This window comes from Tribolium castaneum, chromosome 2, assembly GCF_031307605.1.
Source record: "Tribolium castaneum strain GA2 chromosome 2, icTriCast1.1, whole genome shotgun sequence".
NCBI lineage: Eukaryota > Metazoa > Arthropoda > Insecta > Coleoptera > Tenebrionidae > Tribolium > Tribolium castaneum.
The window spans coordinates 24,835,197-24,853,777 of NC_087395.1; the positions used below are offsets into that span (position 1 = coordinate 24,835,197).

Here is an 18,581-nt window from a genome sequence, read left to right on the forward strand (position 1 = left end):
TTATGTAAACACCAAGCTTATTTGTTGTTTTATTTCTCATTAATTACGATTCATGGAAATAATTATTTGAGAAAAACACTTCAGGGTCACCCAAAAACTGCATTTTCTGTTCTTTGACCCGTCCCCAAAATAACGCCTTTTAGTACCTGGCTTCGGCAAAAACCTCCACTAAAAACACGTTTTCGCGTTCAAATGAAAAAAAAACCTGACGCCATTTAACACAGTGTTATTTCCAGCGTTAGATTGTAGAACACGTTTTGTTTTTGTGACAGAATGTTCGATTTGAAATTATTCAAACAACTGTCGCAACTTTGTTTTTGCATAATTTTGGGCCTTTGTGGCTTCGGTGTGATTGTCTTTTGGCCGGTGGTTTTGAACAGTTGTTTTGTGCTGGAACCAAACAGTATCGTGTATTGGTTTTGGAAAAAAATACCAAATGAAGTTGCAACCGAATTTTATTTCTTCAATTGGACAAATGCGGACGATTTTTACAACTTGTCGGTTAAGCCGAAATTTGACGAACTGGGGCCTTATAAGTTCAGTCAAAGTGAGGAAAAGTGCAACGTGATCTGGAACGAAAATGGCACGGTTACGTACCGGGAGAAGAAAATCTGGAAGCATCAGGGAGGAAATTTGGACGATGTGGTGGTCGGGGTTAATTATATCACTCTAGTAATATTTTTTTCGCCTGGTTTCTCCCCCATAACGTGAATTTTTAAGGCTGCAACGACGGTAACCCGTTTCTGGAAATTTTACACGCGGAGATACTTCTTCCTAATTTTAAAACCACTTTTCCGGTCATTATTTTCCACACATACCGTCTCCGAATTGCTTTTCGAGGGCTACAGTGAGCCTTTGATCAAAATTGCGCGAGCTTTGCCTATTTTCCACGACCTGAAATTCCCGAATTGGGACCGTTTTGGATGGTTTTACCAAGTAAAAAAAATTGGTTTCTTAAAACCAAGTTTAATTCAAACAATTGGCAGAGAAACGGAACCACGGACTTTGCCGGAGTCGTAAACATGGGCACCGGAATTAACTCAACTTTGGGGTAAGTCTACAACTGGGAATACGACCGGAAAACGGGCTTTTTCCAAGAAAATTGCTCCGACGTGTCCGGGTACAGTGGCCAGTTTTTCCAAAGGGATTTACAACCGGAAGAAATCCTCACATTTTCGCCGGATTTGCGCCGGAAGTTCCATCTCCATTTTGTCGGAACGGAAATGGTGGATAACATACTGGGTTATAAATACGTGCTTGGGGACCGGTTTTTCGACAATGGTACAATTTTCCCGGAAAATTCCTGTTTTTGCAATGGGGAGTGTGTCCCATATGGTATGGTCAATCTGTCGACGACCAGACACGGTTTTCCGCTTTTTCTCTCCCTGCCGCATTTTTTCCGGGCGGATCCGACTTATCTCCAGCCAATTGATGGTTTAAAACCGAATAAAAACCAGCATGAATCGATCCTTATCATAGAACCGGTTAGGCTTGGTTTTGCTCGAATTAAATTATGATAATTGGTTTTTTCAGACCACCGGAATTCCGATTGAAATGAGAGCGAAAACACAACTTAATCTTTTGATACGACCAGTTAACGGCATTTCGTACGTAATTCAGAATTTATAGTTTGGAAAACAAAAATCTTTTTCAGACTTGTGGAAAACGTCCGCCAAATTTTCGTCCCAGTTTGGTGGACCAAACAAAATATCAAACTTTCAGGATTATCAATATTGTTCATCAAATTAATTATAAATTTACCAATTATTTGCACGTCGCTTGGATCTCTAATGATTGGGATTAGTTTTGTTCTAATGACTCTGTTTTTCAATCGACGCCGACGGACAGACGCAAAAAGAATAATTTTATTGAAAGACGAAGAGGTTCCATTAAAACGAGTGTAATTTTAATACAATTTCTTGAAAAGCATTAATTAGACTGATTAAAACTAGAAATTGTTGTTAGTAGTAGGTCATTACATAATCTTTGAAAAATTGCACAAATTGAAATGACGTATCATTTGTTTATTTTCTTGACAAGGTTAATGCTCATAATAAACAAAACGTCCGACCGATAAAAACTCACATTTAGACTTGTTAATTAAATTAAAACACATCTTTCTAATCTAATAATTAACTAATGATGGAATAAATTGTTGTTCGACCTAATTTACCAGAAATAAAAGCTCGTTGTGGTGACGTTAATGGCCTTAAACATACACAAGACGGTTTCTTGTTAAATACTTTAAACGTCTCACTATGCATGTGATTTTATTATTATTATTATTTCTTATATTATTCAAAATAAGAGATGTTTCGTGCAAAAAAAAATTAAAAACTATTTTTCCTCCCTTTTATTTTTTTTTTGAATAATTTTGAAAAAAACTGTTTTTCAAGCCCGTCTCAAGATGAACAAAATTCTATGGTTAAACGTTTTTTTTGTTTTTAATTATAGTAATTTATACCAAAAATTCTCCAAAATTTCTATTTGGTGACAAACTAAACGGTCGATGAGTAGAATTAAAACAAAGAATGTGTAAAACTACACAAGCGTATGGTGGGTTGCCTCCGAAAAACCATCCCACCAAAAGCAAAGCAAAATTTGAGCACATTTCTGTTAAAGGCTTCGTTTAACGATAAGTTATTATGTTCCTGCGGCGCTTTATTTACCGCAAAAGATAACGCTATCTCCGACTCATTCTTCACAGCACTGTTTAAAAAACCGAAAACATTTTGTTGAGTGTGTCTTTGGTGGGTTGTTGACTCGTTTGCTTCAGTTTTATTATCAAAAGTTTAGTGAAAGGTTATCAGATGTGCCAAGTACGAGCGAACTAAGTTTGTTCAAGGAAACTATCGATTTCAAAAATGCCACAATCGGGATAATAAATCAAATATGTGGAGGACTGCGCGCTCGTTCCAAGAAATAATTTAATAATTCGAGGGAGAGAGTGATGGGTGGGTGACATGTATCTCTTTCGAATTAATTTATTATGGGAACATGGAGGATAATGTATCAATTGTGCTATTGACACGTAAATGTTACCAACTGTGTAATTATTTGTCTTTCATTATTGCTCGACCCTTTGTAATTGGGTATTGTGCAAAGGATCTGGCTGATAATAGCAAGAATAAAGATGATTTTTCCCAATGGCAAATCCTTGTCCCTTGTTTACGACGAGATAATATTATTTCTGACATAAAAGCCTTTTATAAGACCATCGGAAGCAGATCATGTCGGAATTTCATTAAAGACATTACACGGGAGAATAGGAAAGTTATTAAAAGTAAACACAAAGAGGATTATCTCCAAAACTATAAATAAGCTAAATTCCCTTTAATAACCCCCGATTGAGTAACTTGCAAGACGTCACCCCTGATAACTTTTAACCTTTCTCGCTCTTTTTTCACTTGGCACTGATGAATGATTCGTCAAATTCTTTTCAAAAATGTTCGCACAATGATGCAGCGCATAAACATTGACTTGCAAGAATTTTTTAAGCATGTATGCAGTCGTGGTATCTATTATAAAAATATCTATGTATGAAAAAATAACGTTTTCGGTTTTTTCGGTTATAATATTTATTAAAAAGACGAAGATTATGGACGTATGTAAAAAAAATAAAATATGCCTGTTTGTCATCACAAGAAGCCATTAAAAAGACCGTACGTTCGGCGGCTTTCTCGCCCCATTTTTTTTTTTGCTATGTTAGGAAAAGTAAAGTTCAGCTACTTTTACAATTATTAAGACTATAAAAAGTATTAATTTAAAAAATTATTCTTAAAAAAAATCATCGGCAATGATGGAAGTGGAGTATTACAAAAAAAAATTGAAAAAATGTGTACCCAAACGCGGTACCCATTTATAAAAAAATATGTAAGTAAAATCGTCCAAAAAACTGAAATGTTATGCAACCAGCCTACACATCTGCATGTTTTTTGACTACACTGGTCATTTTAGAGACGATTTTGGGACTGAAAAATAGTTGTACCTGTAAGCTGAAAATGTATTTTTTTCACATTGTGAAAATGTAATAGCACCACGTGTTCACACTTATCGCTATCTCCTTATCAATGATTGAGGAATGCGAGTTTTCCTAACCGAATATTAAATTTTCCGACCTTTCGTCCTGTTGACGAAACGTCCAATTACAAAGAAATTAAGATGTTGGCCACTCTGCATTAAATAACGTTGCTTACAGTCCGATCCAGTCGCTCTTATAAAGGTCATCCCGATAAGTATGATAAGGCTCTTAAAGTCTATTCGTCCAATAGATAAATCTCTTATTCAAACATAATTGTATGAAATTATTCTACTATTAGTGCTATTTCCTGTGTGCAGACCTTTTGTTGCTCTTTAATGAACGCAACGAGTGCGGCCCATGACGTACGACCATCCGAACAACAATGCTGTGATATACAAGTAAGTCCACCTATTGTTCCCCTCACTGTCTTTATTAATAATTTATCGAAGAAAACCAGTGTTGTCTAATCGTGTCAAATGTCACTATCGAAAAAATTTCTCACCACCGTTTGGTGCGAAATTTTTTCCCCCCGACACAAACACCATGACCCAGCGTGAAATTTCGTAAGTAAACCAAAACACAACACGCGATAACGTTTTTTCCGTCGCAGGAATGAAAAGATGAAGAAAAGATGCCGATCCTGCTGCCATGTCTGCCTCCTTCTCCTGGGAATAGCACTAATCGGACTAGGACTCGCGATTTTCGCCTACTTTGAACCCCTTTACGACTTTATGATGACAAGTGCCATGACGTTCACACCAAAGACTGAACCGTTCAGAGTCTGGAGGAAAAACGATCCGCCCCTCGACATGGACATCTATCTCTTCAACTGGACCAACCCGCAGGACCTCCACGTCCCGGGGGTCAAGCCCAGGTTCCAGGAAGTCGGGCCTTACAGGTTCAAGGAAGTGAAGGAGAAGATCAACATCACGTGGCACGACAACAACAACACCATCAGCTACAAGCACAAAAAATCCTACTTTTTCGATGCGAAAAACAGCGTGCGGCAGCTCAATGACGTCATAAACACCATCAATGTCGTGCCTTTGGTGAGACGCACTTGAAAACGTCGGATTATCGCTAGATCTAGACGATATTTTTTTCCAGCTAAGTGCTGGCCATTCAGTTAGGTTGTTGGTCGCTCGGATTAAAAGATGACCTAATTCGAATCGGGCTAAAAAACGGCATTGTGTGGTTAAATAGATTAAGAGTGGGCGTTTAACGACTTGAAACTGGGGCAAAGGAGACGCGCACTCTTATCACCATCACACTTAATGCAACTTTATTAATTTTAATTTTTAATAATTTAATCAAAAAGTAGACGACGTCAAGCGTTTCCATCTTAATTTACGCAATCGCTGCGATTAAAAAATAAAGTCAGTTAATCTGGGATTTATTGCAGAATCGTTTAAATTAGTTTATCGTGTAAAAGAGATAAACCACAGGTGCACTATATTTTATCACAGACCAAACATCACTCCATCAATTTAACAACCAAATAAACGATTGAATCCAAATCCACGCCCCCTGATTTCATTGGCAACTCGTCAGATGAATACAAAATTTAGCAATTTTTGTTTTGTTTTTAACCAAACCAAAAAAATCACACGAAAATTAAAAATCCGAACAAAACGGTTTGTTCAGGCGAATTGTACGATTCATTTGAATTGTGAAATTTTTTGCCTAAAATTGTGGTGGTCAGGGTCAGTGTAATTCTTTTAGGGCTTATAGTTTTTGACATATGTAAATTTTTTTCAGAAATTTTTATTTCCAAAGCCCTTACGATAAGTAAATATTTTTTTTGCGTTCGATAACCGTAGGTTCGAAGAGTCTCCTAGAATTTTCAAAATTGTCAATTGTCAAAATTCAAGGCTAATATGATTTTTTCAAAAGAATGAAAAAATGGCTATAACTCAGTTTTTTGAAATGGAACGAAACTATGACTATGATGTTTCTTGTTTTTGGAAAGCTCCGTTAATTACCCATTTTTTTCAAAAAAAGGGCGATAAAATTGCTAATTTAAGCAAAAATACGTATAAAACAGTGGAGTAAGGCTTTAATTTTTGCAGACAATAGCGTACAAAGCCCGCAATTTCGGCTTTTTCTCCAAACGCACAATTTCCTACTCCCTCTCGACGTTATCTAGTTTATACGTGACAAAAACGGCGGGCGAGATCCTCTTCGATGGTTACGAAGAGAGCATTTTGAGCATACTAAGTACGGTCCCCCTGGCAGGAGTCGTTGATAAGTTCGGATTGTTTTACGGGGTGAGTTGAGTAAGTCGCGAAACGAATTGAAAGCAAATTACACAAAAACCCACAAATTTCAGAAAAATAACTCAATGGGAACCGACGGAATTTTCAGCATGTGGACGAAAGTCGATGAAAATTTCGGAAAAATTGTGACCTGGAACTACAAAAACGAGTCGGACTTTTACGAAGGGAAGTGTAACGCTGTGAAGGGCTCAGCGGGAGAGTTTTACCCCATCAACCAAAAGCGCGACTACATCGAATTCTTCTCCTCGGAATTGTGCAAATTCGCCAAACTCGAATACGAAAAGGACGTCAACGTGAAGGGGGTTTTGGGGTACAAATACACCGCGAGACACATCTTCGACAATGGTTAGTTATACACAATATTTTTTCTATTTATAGCATTTATACAAAAAAATGCAGGTACGTTGCGACCGGAAAATAAATGTTTTTGTTCGGGCGAATGCCACCCTTCTGGCGTTTTCAACGTGTCAAAGTGTCGCGAAAACTCGCCGACTTTTCTATCAATGCCGCATTTCTACGGTGCCGATCCTTATTATTATAACACCATCGAGGGATTAAAACCCGAGGACAAACACGAATTTTACATCACTTTGGAACCGGTAAGTGGCGGAACTTTCACATTGACTCTTTGCAAACTTTTCAATTTATTCCAGAAATCGGGAATAGTTCTGGATATCGGGGCCCGGATGCAAGTCAACGTGCTTCTGCAGCCAATCGAACACATTACGTGAGTTTTTCAACCAAAATTCGTGCCAGGTCAAAGCTGGCAAAGGAAATTAATTTTTCAAAATAAGACAAATATTGCAAGTCTTATCAACTAGTGTAAAAATATTGTTGGCGCGGTTGCCTTCATAATTTATTGTGCTTTGTTATCACTGTTTTTTATCTACCTATAATTAAACTATAATAAGTAAAGCAAATAAACCACGAAAAATAAATATTTTTTTAGTGAAATTAAAATAAAATAAGACGAAAATCACTTGATTTTTGTTTTTTATTCGAGAATTTTATCAGAAAAGGATGAGAAAAATCACCGAATTATACTAAAATTTGTTCTATTTTACTTTGTTTTTCTCCATTTAGTTAGTTGTTTTTCTCCATTTAGTTAAAAACTTTCGACGAAATAAACAGATCAAGCTTCTGAATTGAACTAAAATCGCGAGGAATCATGAAGTTAAGTCGAAAATTACGTTTGAGCACGTTTTTTAACTTCAAAACTCCAAATATTTTTGTTTTTGTCGTGCTAGGTACCTCATTTATTTTGTTAAAAGTACGTTTAAGCTCGTAAAATTTTTACTTTCTATTAAAGTCATTTTGTCATTTTTAAACAAAAATAAAGTTAAGAAAACACAAAATGGTGTTACTAACTGTCCGTTCCAACGTGTTATTAACTTTTTTGAAGACTTAAACCAAAAAATAAAAAAGTATGTGAAAAATGTGATCATAATAATTTTATTTGGGCCTGAAAGTTTACATAAAATTCTAAATATTTTTTGTTAATTAACAATTAACAATTTTTCTGTATTTTTTGCGAAAATCTCATAGAATGTCTTTCCAGAATGTACGCCGACGTCCCCAAGCTCTTCATCCCCTTGTTCTACTTCGACCAGAGCCTCCCCGCAACCGACGAATTGGCTTCTCTCCTGATCAAAATCCAGAGTCTTCCGGAAGTGAGCAACATTGCCGTCATGATATTAGTCACTTTAGGCCTCGCTTCGTTCGTCTGGGTGGTCGTAATGTACTGCTGGTCGAAAAAACGACGACACAAAACCGAATTGAAAATACCTCAAAGTAACGTCGAAGAAATCCCGCTTCGTTGTTGAAAGCTGATTTTAATGTTTACGATGTACCTACACTTTTACAGTGTAATACGATAATTATTGTTACTTTAGTTTTTATTTATATTAAAAACGTAAAAAGGAGCAGCCGCTCGTTTCGCATTATTTCCCCCCATACTCATAAAAATAAAGACCGAGTGGAAATCGTTAAAGTTACTGCCGGTGGTGAACTGCAACACGGATTATTCCGGAACTCGAGGGTAAATCCCACTGCACCCTTCCGTCTGAAACAATGGAAACGATCCACAGCTTGCGGCCTTGACATGGTTCCGCCTGTCACAATCCAATTTGACAGTCGTAATTGTTATTAATGCCGCCAAAAGATGATTAATTTAACACTGTTCAACACAAATTACGAAATTAATTTCCAACAAGAAACACACCACAGCACTGCTAGTTGCATACACTTGACCACATTTAGTCCAAAATTTCCAACACTTTGTTGCGATTTCAATCAACTTGAGAACGAATTTGAAAAAAAATCCATTTATTTTCCATCTCCGGCAGCCGCCGCAAATAATCTCAAAATTAACCCCTTTAGTAAAACACAAATTACATTAACACCCAACAAATTACATTTTGCCGAATTACCTTTGTATCTCTCCAAATCCGCTTGTATAGAGCCGTAATTGAATCTTTTGTTCCTTCAATTTCGCCCCTCATTGTTTTTCTCGTTGATTGATTCATTTTGAGCGCAAAATATCAAACGGCCAAAGTATGTAATATTTTACATTTCCTCAGTGTTTTGGAATAAATTCGACGTAAAAACGCCAACCATGGACTTTGCGACGCCATGAGCGGCCATCTTGTCGTGGAGTCAAAGAAATTGTCATTTCTTAACAACAATCGTGACTTTTTAGTTTTTTACATAAACGGACACATGCAAAATCATAATTAATTTGTTTGTTTTTGTAAAAGTGATAAATTCGATAAGTTTATCATTCGAAAACCTTAGTTTTCTGCATGATGAAATTCTAAAATGGATTTCATAAGAAACTTCCCGGTAAAAAGACTTAGAAATATTTATTTTTAACGATCATGACTGGACCGGATGTCGCTACACATGCCATAAAAAATAACTTATTGACTTATGTAATTGTTATGATTGCAATAAATAATTTTCCAGGTTGAGTGAACTAAAAAATTATCATTAGAAGCGCTTTGAATGCTCCAGACACAAGTCAAGTGCCAGGCAAGTGCGTTTTTAATTTTTTTTGGACTTTTCAAAGACAAAAACAGTGAGTATTTAATTTTAAACAAAGTCCCCCAAAACTAGTTTTTTTTCAAAAACTAATTAATCAACACGTCCTGTATTGATTTTGTAAAAAAAATCCTTTTATAATAAAAACTGCGTTTCCTGTCTGAAACGCAAATTTATTACGCAGTATAATGGACCAATTTTATCTAAAATCGCTCCAATAAAAAACACCCATAAAAAATGAGGGTAAACGAGCACAATTTCCTAGAAATTCAAGAGTACAAAGTACCAATAGGTCGTCTAAATAAATCAAGTGATAAATCATAAATTTTACGCAAAACTACGCTTTATTTCAGAAATGTGTTAAGCTTCTGACCTAGATAATTTATAGTCTAGAAAAAAACAAGACACGAAATTAAACAACTCACCTCCGAGGACGTAAAAATGCTAAGTGAATCACATTTTTATTCGTCACAATAACAAAAATTCATTTCGAATGCAACACAACTAGGTAAACTCGCAAAATGTGTTTGTTCGTCTTGGAACGTTTGCCAAAACTCCAATTTAGGCAAAGATCAAAGAGCCCGAAATGCTAATCTAGTCATTAATCGCGTAGAGTTTGCATAAAAAATTCTGCATTTCTCGCCACCTCCCCAGTTTCCAATAACTCTCAACTTTTCATTTTTTCTCTTCCGGAAACATCGTTCCTCGCAAAATTGCATCGGCCACAAAACCGTTATCGCTTAATGAAATTTCTCAACATACGGCGTCTCAAATTCGTTAACAATTTTAATACTTTTTCTAGCATCGGTCCGTGATAAGAGCAGAGGTGATAATAGCAGCCCATTTTTATCTGGGACTGTTCCATACACCGAGATAGAGTAAATGGAGAAGCTCGGAGAAATAAAGCTCGAGTTGAGATTACGAGCAATTTTGGTGGATGCGCCCGGATTGAAAAACCTACTTCAATTCCGAGACTAAATAATAAAACAAGCTGATCCGCCCCTCGTCACATTATAATTCAAAGAAAAGCTGATAAGGGAAATTTCAATCGTACTAAAACTGATTAAACTGCGACCGAAACAATTCGAATTTTTCGATTGCTGTGTCAACAGTTCAACATTCTTTAATCGCCAGTTGATGCAAATTGGTGCAAAGAACCCGAAAAAATATTTTGCACGTTTATCAAATCGTGCTCCCATTATTTCATCCGAAATAAACAAACCAAAGCCAAGAACAAAATCTAACAAATTTCTATTGCCGGTTCAGTGAACAAATAATGACAAACAAATCAAATTTATTGCAGATAATTTTAATCGAACTGTTGACAACTTTTCTGAATTAGATAAAAATTTCAGCGACGATTCCGAATTTAATTGATCGCTCGGACCGTTTCTCATTCATAATAAATCACCCTTGAATAATAGACCGGGTGGAAAACTATCCGAAAAACTCAAGCTAAAAATTATGAGCGGCTTCATTTATTATTGCGCCGAATTTCCATAATAAATCCTTGAAGAAAAAGATCTGTCTAATTTGACATATTATCGGGATTCAAACAGAAAGGAAATACAATCCCGACCCCGCTTTCAGACTTTACTATCTCTTCAAGCTGAGCGCTTCCGAAGCGCATCATTTTGAATAAAATAATTCTTCCAAGATGTACTAAAGTAAGCCTTTGCTTTGGTTAGAGTGGCTGTTTTAAAGCGAATTTATGTGTCCAAAATACAAACCATCGATACTTAATCGATAACCTCGATTTGTTTACTATTAGAAGAGACACACGACGGTACAAGGCCGGTAAATTTTGATCAGATAGTGCTCCATATGTGCTAATGGCTAGTGGATATTGATTAAAACACAAATGCGACTTAAACACCAGAAACTACACAAACACAACAATGTAGTTGGCTCAGTTTATACTTTGTTTCGTATTTTCTCTAGTTTAGGACGCGTTAACTCGCTCTTTCGGTAAACATTTTAATTTATGTTGGTTATGTTAATGAAATTATTTAAGTATATTTTTTGACTTATGCAAAAACATGTATTTTAAACATTACTAAACGCTAACATCATTTGAAAGTATTTTTATATAAGATTTTTATATATTGTTTATTTTTTTTTTATTTTCTGCGATTTAAAAGAAAAGGTTTGTTCTGTTTCCTCTCTTGCTTTACTGCATTTTTTATTTTTTAGCCAAATAGGTATTATTTAGTCTTGAATTGTTGACTCTACTATTTATTAGGAATCATCGTATTTTTGTTCAGTCTCTATTTCTAATGTTCCGATTACTTTTCTTTCTATAATTTTTTGAGTAATTTGAAATTCTCCAAGCAATTAAAAAATTACGTTTAATATTTTGCAAACTGAAAATTGTTTCAGACTTTTTTTTCAAAATTTAGGTTTTTTTTGTACTGTTTAATAAGACTTTAGAAAGGCATTAAGCTTAATATTTTCTACACTTTTTCCACTTTTTGAAAGTATTAATTTTTCTTTGTCCATTTTTTAATTCTATATTTCTCTAAATCTTAAATTGTGCTTTGTTTAAAAAAATGTCTTTAGCAAGAAACACTATTTTCTATAATTTAAACTCTTTGTGTAAGTAAAACGTCTCTAAACAACACTTTCAATTTATTTCAAAATTTAAACTATTTTTATACTTTTTAAAAAATGAGCTTGTAAGAGAGAGATGTTTCTTCTTTCTCTTTCCACTTTTTAAAAATGTATTTTTTTTTAACAAGTTCTTATTTTTCTTTTTTTATCTCTTTTTTTTAATTGATATTTTTGCATTTTTTGTGCGATTTTAAATTCTCTAAACAATTTGTTTTTCGGTTCTTGTTTTGGTTCATATTTGTTTTTTGTTGTTTAGACTGTTTCTTGTTTACAAGACCGAGTGTGAACACAAACCGTTGCAACATCACGTATTGAAATTCCCAGCTCAGACTTGGAATTAAAAATAACAAGAATAATTAAAAATTCCCAATAATTGCCTTCTATTTATAATCGACTGTTGATATGAGCGGGTCCAAAAAAACAACCAATTTTGCCTTTCTCTCCGATAACCCATCAAAATGCATTAATAATCCTTAACCCACCTCAACCGAAACCCCATAGTAAACAATAATCGCGTAAACTCCGCATTATCGAATCCTCTCCCCATTGTTTTGACTGCCGTTCTTTTTATTCACTCCGACCGGATTATTTATGTGGTGTCCCCGAAATAAACAGAGCAAAGCTGTACGAATGAACTTTGCGTATTATTACGAACAGAACGATATTCTTTATCACTTACGAGAGGTCCTGGGGTCATCAAAAATTTCACTACTTTAACCACGAATCCCTCACGACACTCATCAAACCGGGAAAAACCTCGACTAAGTTAACACAAGTGACGAAAATTCAACATGTTTCGAGTGCTTTCTCTCGTACTCCTTCTGGTTTATGTGGCCGACTCGAGAAGTATCGATACGAAAAATTATTACCAACTTTCCACCACCGATGAGGCGAAACCAGAAGAATACGTTTTTTTCACCAACGACGGACTACTCCAAGTCGAGCTGCAACAAATCGACCAAGAGGTCCCCAGTGCCACTCCCAAGCGGGAGAAAACGAGGTGTATCGGACCCGCAACGCTCATGGCTCTGTGTTTTTAATTATTAACTCAAACCCTTAACTTATTTAATCGTTACTTTAAGCTTTGTGTGAGTATTATAATAATTTATTCATCAGTGTGTCTTGCTTATTTAATTCTGTTCCGCAATAAAGCATTTTTATAGTATTTGTGTTTCAATTTTAAAATATGCAAACTCGGCGAAAATAAACAAATTATACAACAAAGTCAGCATTATCTCCGACATTTTTATGGGGAAAGTTATTCTTGAACCAAACTCGCTGCAATTTATTATAAATAAATGATTGTGTTATTTTTAAATCACCTACCTACACTCCTTGCCTCGATAGCACTTAATTAACTTATTTTGTGATAACTCTCGATGACTCACTCGAAAACAAGCAACAGAAAATAACGAAGAAATATCACCAAGCCGTCAGCAGCAAGTCTCAGTTGGCCAACTGATAATTTAAAGAAAATTTATTATTACATATGTTTTTCATTATCTCGAGCCAAAGCTCAGAAAAGCAGAAAGCGTGAGCAAGTTTATGAAGCGATAACAAGTTTCCAAATGTAAAGAAACGACCCGAGTTATTTGAGCAAACTTTAAATTGCAACAACTAGAATATAATTAGCAAAATCACGCTAATGAAGGGTTTCATGAAATTAACAACGCAAAAATTGATTTTATTCCAACGCTTTTCTGTAAAATGCGAGAAAACTGCCTTTTTCTTACGTAGAGAATGTAATAAAGTTTTGCTAGAACGGCGTTAATTAGTTTATAACTCTCAGCAGCCGCGCGAAAACCGCATCCTCTCATAACTATTTGAAGGATCCTCAATCTATTACCTGCACAGAAAATTGCCCAAACGTGTTCTTGTTTTTGCACGGACGAAGTCAATTTAAAAATCAAATTATTCCAATTGGAAAACAGATCTTTATCCAGTTGATTAAATTTTTGCCAACGAAAAGAGGTCAAGGTGATAAAATTTGATAAACAACACCTTTTAATTAAGTTGGGAGCATTTTAATTGTTGTCTCTCGCGATCGTGGGCGTCCCTAAGGTCGCAGGAAGCCCCAATTGACCCACATTTGCGAAAAAATCAACACCTGAAGACTGTCAAGGCTTCTACGCGCGAAAAAATAGAACGGAAGTTTAATTCATTTGCAAAAACGTTATTGATGATGAGAGACAAGGATTTAGGCGTGGAGGGGGCTCAAATATTGCTCCACCAAGACAGATAAAACAAAAAGATTAAGAGCTTTGGGACAGTTGACAATGTGCTCCGATACCAAATCAGATCACAGGTGAGACAATGTTAGGGGAAAAACTCGGTTCTAGAGTGCTTTTCCAGCACTGACGATGACAGCGAGCCGGGGAAAACCTCGCAGTACCAGCCCTTGCAGGAGAAGCGGCCCCAGAGTTGGAAAAAATGCACTTGGAAGGGAGTCGTAGCCCAGGTAGGAATTTTTTTATTTTTGATTTTTATTATTATTTTTGCAATTTTTAGAGTTTTGTGACCGGGGCGGTGATGTTGAGCTCGGCGAGCTGCGGCATGCCGGTGGGGTACTCCGCGGTGCTGCTCCCCCAGCTCAAGTACCCCAACGAGTCGCTGCGAATCGACGACGAAATTGGTTCTTGGATAGGTGAGCCCATTACCCACTCAATAAATCATTAGTTTTCATCAGTCTTGGCCGGTTCATCGCCACCAAAATAAGTTTTTCTTCCTCAAGAGTGGTCAAGCAATCACTCAATTTAACTCAATAGTAAGGTCATTCACTCGGCTTCACCTTCAACGGACGCAAAAAATAGGTCAAGATCTTTGGCGTTTTATGAATCGAGACGACCTATCGGTGGAATTCCGGGGACTCGCCGCCTTTTTACCGAATTGACGAGGTAACGGCGGATTTGGGTCAAGATGTGTGTGTGTTTACGCATTGTTTACGGAGAGCAAATGTTTGATTTTATCTCGAATGGACGTGTAATGCCGATAGTGGCCCTTTGACACAATGGGTATTGTACTTCTATTCACGAAAGCTTTCTCGTACAATCGACCAAACGACAGAAAGGGTCTTAATGTTAATGAAAAGGCGATCGGTGATCACCAACAAAAAAAAACAAATACATTAAAATATTCATGAAAAAAGTATAGGAATTGTTTGTTCGTCATCTCCTAAACGAAATCTTTTGCACAAGTCAAATAAAAATGCTGCTTTAAACAAATTCAGAATTGTACCGTATCACTAATTAGACCTGAAAAAATGTGTTTAGAACTCAACAAAAACAAAACTCGAACCAAAATAAATTTTTCGAAGTTTCTGAGTAAACTGAACATTAAGAAAAGTCAGAATAACACCGACTTAACAAAGTTTGATCTTGATCGTAAATCTACGAGAATCATTCTTCAAAATTTTAGAATCAGAGTATTTTCCTGATTTGTTTATCAGCATCCTATTCACAGTTTCGAAAGTCAAAAAAAGTTGTTTATAATAATTTATTAAGTGCCACAAGACAACTTCTGTTCTGTGGTTGTTCTGGATAATTCCTTAAAAGCTCTTGATGAAGGTAAAGCTGCAGTACTTGAGTTAAACTCGCATTTTATAGTCGATATTTTTTTTGATCATATCTTTATAATCGGAGTCAGTAAATTATGTTAGGTAAATGCTTCACTAATCTTGGAACAATTACATCAAGGGTTCCCCAAGGGTCCATTCTTGGTCCTCTTCTTTTTCCTGTATATACGACCAGTTTTATCTTAGATGACTTTAGTGGACAGTTAATCACGTATTTATTTGCGAATTAAATTAATAGCGCTTCTATAAACCGGTCCTAATGTAGTAAGTAATAAAAAAATTCTTCTGTCCAATTCAGTCAAACACTTAGTACCCGTAATAAATAATGATCTACACTTTAATTGTCATGTTAATATGGTCTAAAAAATTTCCTAAATTTAAAATTACGTAAAAAGTTGACACGAAGTTTAGTGTTATAATTTTAAATACAGGGTGTTTCACACAACTTTACGAGTTCTGCGCCTAATGTACACACCCATAATTTACAAAACACTAAATAGACAGCATTTCTTTATTTTTATGGTATTGCTTTTTATTATATACACTTTTTTTGAGTAAAATGGCGGAAAATCCCGGCAAACTGAAGGCATTGTCGACCGGCATTTGTTTCAGTTTTATTTAAATCGAAAAACGTAAAAATAAATTCGTAAAGTCCACCAAACATTGTAAAGGCTTTAACGGCTCTTTTTAACCATCTGAGCCCTTTTTGCACGGATTTCAGCAAAAGTTTCGGCGCGCTTGATCGGCATTTGTTCCACCAACATTGGCAAAGTTTTGATGAAAACTCGCAAAGCGCACTTACCTATTCCTCGACCGCAACAGTTAACAAAAAGCCCCCCAGCCCTTTTTGAGCATTTTCTTGCACAAACAACACGAAAAATTCCTAATAAATACGAAACTTGCACTTGGCGTCACTTACCGGCTTTTTCGACGCAGTTATATAAGACAGTGGCGTCGGAAAATGTAATTTTACACCAAAGCAAAAAATAATTATACCGTCCAATAATGTGTAATGCCCGGCCTTGTGTTGTTTCAAGCGGCGAAATAATTCACACGGGCGATTATTTATACTTTGTTGATTGTTAATTGTTTCAAACTTTTGGGAGTTTGGACTAGTGATAAACATTTAAAGTGATTTAAATTAATTAAAAAAGGGGATAAGTTGGAGGAGCCAGGTGAAAGTTGGGCTATTTTAGCAACTTTAGCGATAAATATTAAACCGTCCAAGTTTTTGTAAAATATGGTAGTGGGCACCAGTGGCGGCTCGTGTAATAAAAATCACCCCCGATTGATTTTTCCACAGCAAGTGTCCATTCCGCCGCCACCCCGTTCGGCTCTCTCCTCAGCGGCGTTTTAATGGACCGTTGCGGCAGAAAATTAGCTTTACAAATAGCTTCGCTCCCTTTAATTCTCGGCTGGATCCTCATCGGACTCGCCCCCAATCACGCGGTCCTGCTAGCAGGCCGCGTGGTCGCAGGCCTATCCGCAGGACTCACAGCCGCCGCAGGACAGGTACAAAATGCAAGCCCATCTCCCGATGTATCATGGAAAAATTCCAGGTCCTGATTGGGGAAATTTCCGAGCCGCATCTCCGCGGCATGTTCTCGAGTGTTCCTTTCGCGAGCTATTCCTTCGGGATCCTCCTCGTTTACGCGCTCGGCTCGGTGCTCCCCTGGCGGGTAGTTGCAGGTCAGTAAACCTGGCACAGTCGCAAGGTACTAATAATCCCCAAACAGGCTTAAGCACGGTTTTGCCCGTTCTTGCAATCACGATTTTCTTTTTCCTGCCGGAAAGTCCGGTCTGGCTGGTCCGGAACGACAAACCGGACGAGGCCAGAAAAGCACTGGTGTGGCTTCGGGGCGGGAATTCGCTTCAAGTAAGTGACCATGAAAAAATTAATCCCATTTAAAATTTTAATGCAGGCTCGACTTGAGACGGAGCATTTGACCGAACGGATTGAAAAGGAGCAAAAAATCGGCAAGACGGCCACTAGCACCGGAAATGTGATTTTCAGGCCGGAGGTCATCAAACCATTCATCATAATTAACTTATTTAACGTCATGCAAATTTTCTCGGGGACCTACATTATCGTGTTTTACGCCGTTGATATTTTGAGTCATATTAATAACCAGAATTTGGACCACTTCATGGCTGCGGTTTTAACAGCCGGTGTTCGGTTTATTTTTTCAATTGTGGCGTCTGCCCTTCTGGCCCTCATCGGTCGCCGGGCGTTAGCCCTCACTTCCGGGCTCGGAACCACAATTTCGGCCCTTTGTCTCGGCACTTTCCTCTACCCGCGTGACAATTGCGCGGTTTCCGACTCCGGGGGCTATTTCGCCGCCCTCTGTGTGCTGCTGTACGTAGCTACAAACACTGTCGGTTTCATGATTCTACCCGGAGTTATGCTCGGTGAGCTGTTTCCTGCCAAAGTCCGGGGTTTGGCGGGAGGTTTGACCTTCATGGTTTTTAATTTCGTGCTTTTTGCAACGGCCAAGGCGTTTCCGGTTGTGAAAAATGTAGTGGGGGTGCATGGCGTATTTTGGATTTTTGGCGGCTCGGGTCTGTTTGCCAGCATTTTTCTTTATTTGATGTTACCCGAAACTAAGGGCAAGACGTTGAGTCAGATTGAGGATTACTTCCAGGAAGGGAATGTCACGTGGGTGGCCCGCAGGAAGGGAGAGGGGGATAAGACTGAACACGTGTGATAAATAAAATATTTATTAAAAGATTTGTCTTTTATTTCCTGTATTTATCGCTTAAAATATGCACAGAGGCCGGAGTTTTACAAAGTTAAAAACCTTATTTAGGTGAAAAAGGGTGTCCAGAAACAAAAATTAGGTATTAAGGGGGAAGGAAATATAAAAACATAATTTTTATTGCAATAAATTCCATTACAAAAACAAACAAACAACACAAACTACATTTGTTATTCTAGTGTTATTCTAGGACTACATTTTATCAAAAACGTAGCGTAGAATAGCATTTTATCTAATAAAAAAATATCTATCGCATTGGCTAGATTAACACGTTAATAACTAAAAAGACATAAAAATTTTCGATCAAA

The 18,581-nt window shown here is 36.8% G+C and overlaps 4 protein-coding genes and 1 long non-coding RNA gene across 9 annotated transcripts in view; 4 read left to right on the top strand and 1 right to left on the bottom strand.

Moving 5' to 3' along the window:
* The window catches only part of LOC664106 (uncharacterized protein), a 54,093-nt gene extending 40,696 nt beyond the window's left edge, over positions 1–13,397 (bottom strand). Inside the window, exon 1 of one of the 2 annotated variants that reach the window (XM_064355032.1) lies at positions 13,273–13,397. The gene's annotated coding sequence lies outside the window, so the exon portion shown is untranslated. Of the gene's footprint in view, positions 1–12,625; positions 12,971–13,272 lie in introns of those variants that run through there. The other variant, XM_064355033.1, reaches the window with a different exon arrangement.
* On the top strand, positions 214–2,084 carry LOC664131 (protein croquemort-like). Its single transcript, XM_064355028.1, has 6 exons — positions 214–672; positions 721–936; positions 987–1,051; positions 1,145–1,484; positions 1,534–1,607; positions 1,655–2,084. The coding sequence occupies exons 1-6, from the start codon at positions 274–276 to the stop codon at positions 1,902–1,904; spliced, it is 1,344 nt and encodes a 447-aa protein (XP_064211098.1). The 5' UTR covers positions 214–273; the 3' UTR covers positions 1,905–2,084.
* Positions 2,757–8,219, top strand: LOC664140 (protein peste). 4 transcript variants are annotated; one of them, XM_015983722.1, is made up of 9 exons: positions 2,757–2,954; positions 4,339–4,419; positions 4,471–4,584; positions 4,632–5,070; positions 6,091–6,288; positions 6,351–6,642; positions 6,697–6,896; positions 6,951–7,024; positions 7,856–8,219. In XM_015983722.1, the coding sequence occupies exons 2-9, from the start codon at positions 4,379–4,381 to the stop codon at positions 8,118–8,120; spliced, it is 1,623 nt and encodes a 540-aa protein (XP_015839208.1). In that variant the 5' UTR covers positions 2,757–2,954; positions 4,339–4,378; the 3' UTR covers positions 8,121–8,219. The 4 variants fall into 4 exon arrangements, with proteins under 4 accessions (XP_015839208.1, XP_064211097.1, XP_015839207.1 ...); XM_064355027.1 differs by lacking the exon at positions 4,471–4,584; XM_015983721.2 differs by lacking the exon at positions 2,757–2,954 and having other exon boundaries at positions 4,251–4,419.
* Positions 9,239–13,111, top strand: LOC135265465 (uncharacterized). The gene is made up of 2 exons (XR_010333146.1): positions 9,239–9,373; positions 10,139–13,111. It is a non-coding gene; the product is annotated as an uncharacterized LOC135265465 (long non-coding RNA).
* Positions 13,398–13,831: 434 nt separating the features above from the next.
* Positions 13,832–18,243, top strand: pippin. The gene is made up of 7 exons (XM_970167.3): positions 13,832–14,251; positions 14,299–14,404; positions 14,455–14,590; positions 16,821–17,029; positions 17,077–17,206; positions 17,254–17,393; positions 17,440–18,243. Exons 1-7 carry the CDS (start codon positions 14,223–14,225, stop codon positions 18,220–18,222), a joined length of 1,533 nt encoding a protein of 510 aa, XP_975260.1. The 5' UTR covers positions 13,832–14,222; the 3' UTR covers positions 18,223–18,243.
* The last annotated feature ends 338 nt before the right edge of the window (positions 18,244–18,581 follow it).